The following is a 5910-nucleotide window of genomic DNA, read 5'->3' as shown; positions in this document are numbered from 1 at the left end:
TCCTCCTCCTCCTCCACCTCTCCACAACACAGGCCGGGGCGGTCGAGTGTGTGTCAACAGCCACGCCCCCTCACAGGTTGTGGAGACAGACAGCCCTGCAGCCCCCCTGCCCCCCCCCCCCCCCCCCCCACGGTCTCAGGTGTCTGGGAAGGCCCTTCTCCGGTGCTGGACTTGGATCTGTAATATGCAACATTCCACACTTCTAGTGACCTTCCAGCCATGTATATATAAACTGTATATTAATGCCCCCCCCCCTTTCCCCGCAAGCCCCCCCTTTCAGGTTGAACAAATGCCTTATTAACTTTTAGCAGCTTTGAATGATAGCAAAAGTGTTTGGGTTTTTTTGCACATAGCTGGCTTTCATGCTGAATATGATGTTGACTTTGTTATATATAGATGGATTTATGATCAGAGGATAATAATATGCTTTTCAACAAGTAGAACGGTTTTTGCGACGGATAGAACACATTTTGGTCTTTGCTCCAGACCGAGGTAGCCTGTTGGAATATATATATATTTGTAAATGTGTGTGTGTGTGTGTGTGTGTGTGTGTGTGTGTGTGTGTGTGTGTGTGTGTGTGTGTGTGAGAGAGTTGAACTCAAGATGGCGTCTGAATGATGAACCACACAGAAGGACCGGAGCTCCTCTCTGAGCTCTGTGATGATGCAATAACGCTCGTTGACGTCCAGGGACCCGTGTGTGCCTACCGCTCCCTAACCACCACCCAGCTTCAGGTCACATGATACAGGAAATATGATGATGATGATGATAATAACACATTTAGAACTGTGCAGATTTTAAGTATTGTAAAAGTATTTTCTAGAAAGGCCTATAGATCTATTCTGTATTTATGTGTAGTGTCCCCTGGTGAACACAGCTAGGTCCATGTCAGTTCAGAGAACAGGCCCTGTCTGTCTGGGGTATGGGTGGTTCTTCCCTCTAGATTTGCGCACCGTGACAATCACTGCTCGTTTTGTAGTTTAGTATCATCTGTAATATTCAAACTGTTTGATATTAGGATTTGTTTGGGGGGGTGGGGGGTGGGGGGGGGTTGTCTACCAAACGCTATCTGCACTAAAATACGTATTAATCAACTGAAATTGCCCTTTTTGGGAGACATGGAGTGGATGTATGAAATACTAAAAGCAATAATAAACAAAACGTTTGCCTGAGAAATAAGACTCACTAGTCCAAAGAAAAAGACAGGAAACTGAGTGTTTTTAAAAGTGACAGTTAGTTTTTAAAAGTGACGGTTTGTTTTTAAAAGTGACAGTTTGTTTTTAAAAGTGACAGTTAGTTTTTAAAAGTGACGGTTAGTTTTTAAAAGTGACGGTTTGTTTTTAAAAGTGACAGTTAGTTTTTAAAAGTGACAGTTAGTTTTTAAAAGTGACATGTCCAACTCAATGGTCATCAGTAGGATGTGCAGGGAGGCTGATTCTGCGTAGCACAGTGACTCTGTACACGACAACGCGTGTTCATCTGGTAGACACAACTCTGAGGAATTGCATCGGCTCTTTGCCTTAACGTGTTCTCTTTGATTTGACAATGATACTCTTGCATGTACGTTTGTTTTCTAAGGAGGTGTTATAATGACAACTGTCAATCGTGTCCAAGTGGGAATGAAAATAATTCTGCTATGCACTAAAAATCTGCCTGATGCCTTTTTTTAAACAGAAAAAAAAAAAAAAATGAAAACCTTGATGCCTATAGATGTAGTCGCTGTATATGCTTGGGTTTATTACCATAGAGTAGCACACAATAATTCTTATTCCTGCATAAGACAAAAGTCAGTGAATCTGCCTTCTAAAGGACACAGTGCAAGCGTCTTAATAGAATAATGTGTGAGTGTGTGTATGTGTATGTGTGTGTGTGTGTGTGTGTGTGTGTGTGTGTTTGTACCAATAAACTGTAGATAAGCGTTTTTTTGAAAGTACTGTTAGCATTTCAATCATCTAAAAGCACACGGATGCATTAGGCTATGCAAACCATGACAGCAACATGACAATACGATATTTAAACCCTTTCAGACGGTGGAGGATGATGATGTTGTCTATTGGATTATTTAAACTGTAGGAATGCCTTAACTCATCTTTTGAATACCAATTACAGGTCGTCTGTATGCTTTTTGGGGTTAATTTAGGAATAACTCGAGAGAAAGACTAATTTTGGACAGGACATTAGATAGGTGTCTGGTTCTGGGGTGTGACCCTGTAGTCAGAACCGAGACCAGCAGCATTCACAGTACAGCTCTCTCTGCCGTCATCTTCTGCTCAACCAAAGACTGAACAATATGTTCCTATTTTACATACTGGTAAAGCAACACAGACTTTAGAACTCTATTTTTGATACTTTGAAATGGATGTCATTCCTAGAGGTTGGGGACATATATATCTATAATAGATATATCTATATATATATCTATTATAGATATGTGTGTATAATAATAATGTTTTGTAAAATAAAAGGGAAATACAGGTTTAGCTGATGTTTACGGAGCCTTGTATTGTCATTTTATGTACATTTTGTATTTTAACATTTTGTAATTTTTAAGACTGCAGTGCTTTTTGAAATTATTCAAAGGGAATACCTTGCATAGTAGGCTCTTTTAGTAGTGTATCAATAAAAAGGAAAATGTCCAACTACTGCTTTGTGTTTTTCTCTTTGTAAATGAATCAGGGTGTGTGGGAGCAATGCTGATTGTTCTGGAATTAACCTCCGGTTACTGTTTGACAGAAAAGCACACCTTATAATGCAGGACCCATGTCATCCATGTATCCATCCATCCATGCATGCATGCCATCTCTATTTGTCAGCTACCTCTACAGTGAAATATTTATGAATATTTTGACACTTTTTAAAAGTGAGTTTGTTTTTAAAAGTGACAGTTTGTTTTTAAAAGTGACATTTAGTTTTTAAAAGTGACAGTTTGTTTTTAAAAGTGACAGTTTGTTTTTAAAAGTGAGGTGTCCAACTCAATGGTGTCCAACTCAAGTTGGAATTTGTCATCTACCTCTACAGTGAAATATTTATGAAGAAAACTGACATCAGCCAATATCAAATGATCTATTTGGGTCTTCAGAAATGAACATGCTGATTAGTACAAGACCTGGTGGATGGCAAGTCAAGGTGCATCAAGCATTGAAGTCTGTTGTTGTAAGTGACAATAAAATCAGAATCAGAATTGCTTTCATTACATCAACTTAGGGGTACACAGAAACCCTGTGGAGATGTTTTCTTCTGTGGTTCTGCTGATGGACAGATGGTGCTAGAACAACAGTCCTCAGGCTCACAGTACCTACATGGTGCAGACAGGTCCAATACTTCACTCAACACGTGACAGAAACACCCTGTGTGTGTGTGTGTGCGTGTGCGTGTGCGTGTTAAGGGTTAACTCTGTTAACTCTGTTCCTGGGAGGAGAGCTGTACTGGGATGGGAGGAGCATCTCAACGTCAGTTTGCTGAAATGAAACTAAACTGTGTAGACTAGAGACATAGAGTGTATCGTGCAGGAGGGCAGACTCTCTCAAACTTGTTAAGGACAGAGACATCTATCACACCTACAGTAGAAAGGATAGAGACAGCGTCCCCACTCTCACAGAATCACAGACAGGTGAGTTGAGAGTCTTACAATGACAAGTCAAGATAAACTATTGTGTTCACGCTCTCTACCAGTTTTCTTATAGACAGTTCAGTATGTAAAATGTATTAATTTGGTTGAAGGACTATTTTCTATGTGATGTAGAATAATGTTATCATTATTGGTCTCTGTATAATCTCATAAAACAGTCTTGACAGCTCCGTCGTTGAAACTATCGAGATCTGATTGATTCCAGGAAATGCTTTATGGTGTCACCTCTGGTCTCTCTAGATATGGCTTCCTCCAGCAGTCTCCTGTCTGAGGAGCAGTTCCTGTGTTCCATCTGTCTGGATGTGTTCACTGACCCTGTCTCTACTTCATGCGGACACAACTACTGCATGGCCTGTATCAGAGGATACTGGGACACCGGTGAATTGTGCCAGTGTCCGTTGTGTAAGGAAACGTTCTACAGAAAACCTGAGCTTCGCATCAACACAGCGTTTAGAGAGGTCATAGAGAAATTCAAGAAAATGAAAGTCAGGGCTGAAGATGAACTCAACCCTGCCGAACCTGGACAAGTGTCCTGTGACGTCTGCACTGGGACGAAGCTCAAGGCTCTGAAGTCCTGCCTGGTGTGTCTGATCTCTTACTGTGAGACTCACCTGAAGCCTCATCAGAGAGTCGCAGGCTTAAAGAGACACAAGCTGATCGACCCTGTGGAGAACCTGGAAGACAGGATGTGTAAGAAGCATGAGAGACTCCTGGAGCTGTTCTGTAGGACTGACCAGACATGTGTGTGTCAGTTCTGCACTGAGACAGACCACAAGATCCATGACACCGTCCCCATAGAGGAGGAGTATGGAGAGAGGAAGGCTCAGCTGGGGAAGACAGAGGCAGATGTTCAGCAGATGATCCAGGAGCGACTGCAGAAGGTTTCAGAGATCAAACACTCAGTAGATCTTAGTAAGAAAGATGCACAGAGAGAGAAAGCAGACAGCGTACAGGTCTTCACTGCTCTGGTGGACTCCATGAAGAGAAGCCAGGCTGAGCTCCTTGACGTGATCGAGGAGAAGCAGAAAGCAGCAGAGAGGCGGGCTGAAGGGCTGATTAAAGAGCTGGAGCAGGAAATCACTGAGCTAAAGAGGAGAAGCACTGAGCTGGAGCAGCTCTCACACACTGAGGACCACCTCCACCTCCTCCAGAGCTTCCCCTCCCTGTCCACCACTCCACACACCAAGGACTGGTCTGAGGTCAGGGTTCACAGTGATCTCTCTGTGGGGACTGTGAGGAGAGCTGTGTCTCAGCTGGGGGAGACACTTATGAGTGAAGTGAAGAAGTTGTGTGATGCTGAGCTGAAGATGATTCAGCAGTATGCAGTGGACGTGACTCTGGACCCTGATACAGCAAATTGCCATCTCATTCTGTCTGAGGATGGGAAACAAGTTAGATATGGAGACACAAGAAAGAAAGTCCCTGATAACACAGAGAGGTTTTCTAATAGTCTCTGTGTTTTAGGAAAGGAGGGTTTCTCCTCAGGGAGGTTTTACTATGAAGTGGAGGTGAAGGAGAAGACTGGTTGGTATGTAGGAGTTGTCAGAGAGTCCATCAACAGGAAGGGGCTTTTCACAATGAGACCTGAGGATGGATACTGGACTGTAAGGTTGAGGAATGGAAATGAGTACAAGGCACTCACTGACCCTTCTGTCCTCCTGTCCCTGAGAGAGAAGCCCCAGAAGGTGGGGGTGTTTGTGGATTATGAGGAGGGCCAGGTCTCCTTTTATGATGTGGAGGCCAGGTCTCTGATCTACTCTTTCACTGGCTGCACCTTCACTGAGAAACTCTATCCATACTTCAAGCCTGGTAATAATGATGATGGTAAAAACGTTGCCCCTCTGATCATCTCTCCTGTCAATCACACTGACTGATTTTTAACCTTTAATCTGTTGTCATTTGGGAAGGTTATGGTATAATTTACCACAGAGTAATTTCTGATCTGGTTATCGTTTGTTATCATATAATGGACCTATCGCTAAGCCACGCCCCCTTTGAAAACTCGGACAAACAAACAACGCTTCACTGACAGTGACTGACTGACCGACCGTGACTGAATGACATTCAATGACTTATAATGGCGGGAGTTGGCAAATTTCATATTTCTGATTTACCACAGCAAGTAATAGACATGTTTTTTGTTTTTTTTAAGATGACAAGAATATTTAGTCTAGAAGCTTTTCACCATCAGATATTAGCGAGTTGTTTGTCCGAGTTTTCTGCCTGTAGTGACTTTTGCTGTGATATGATTGGACAATTTCTATTTTGGGGCGTGGCTTAGC

The 5910-nt window shown here is 42.6% G+C and overlaps 1 protein-coding gene across 1 annotated transcript; it reads left to right on the top strand.

Moving 5' to 3' along the window:
- Window positions 1-3870: 3870 nt before the first annotated feature.
- Window positions 3871-5502, top strand: LOC308154726 (E3 ubiquitin-protein ligase TRIM21-like; the record flags this gene model as incomplete). Its single annotated transcript, XM_080527915.1, has 1 exon — window positions 3871-5502. One exon carries the CDS (start codon window positions 3871-3873, stop codon window positions 5500-5502), a length of 1632 nt encoding a protein of 543 aa, XP_080384041.1.
- Window positions 5503-5910: the final 408 nt, after the last annotated feature.

The sequence above is a fragment of the Nansenia antarctica genome (genome assembly GCF_963989245.1).
Source record: "Nansenia antarctica genome assembly, chromosome: 4".
NCBI lineage: Eukaryota > Metazoa > Chordata > Actinopteri > Argentiniformes > Microstomatidae > Nansenia > Nansenia antarctica.
This window is presented reverse-complemented; position numbering and strand designations above follow the sequence as displayed.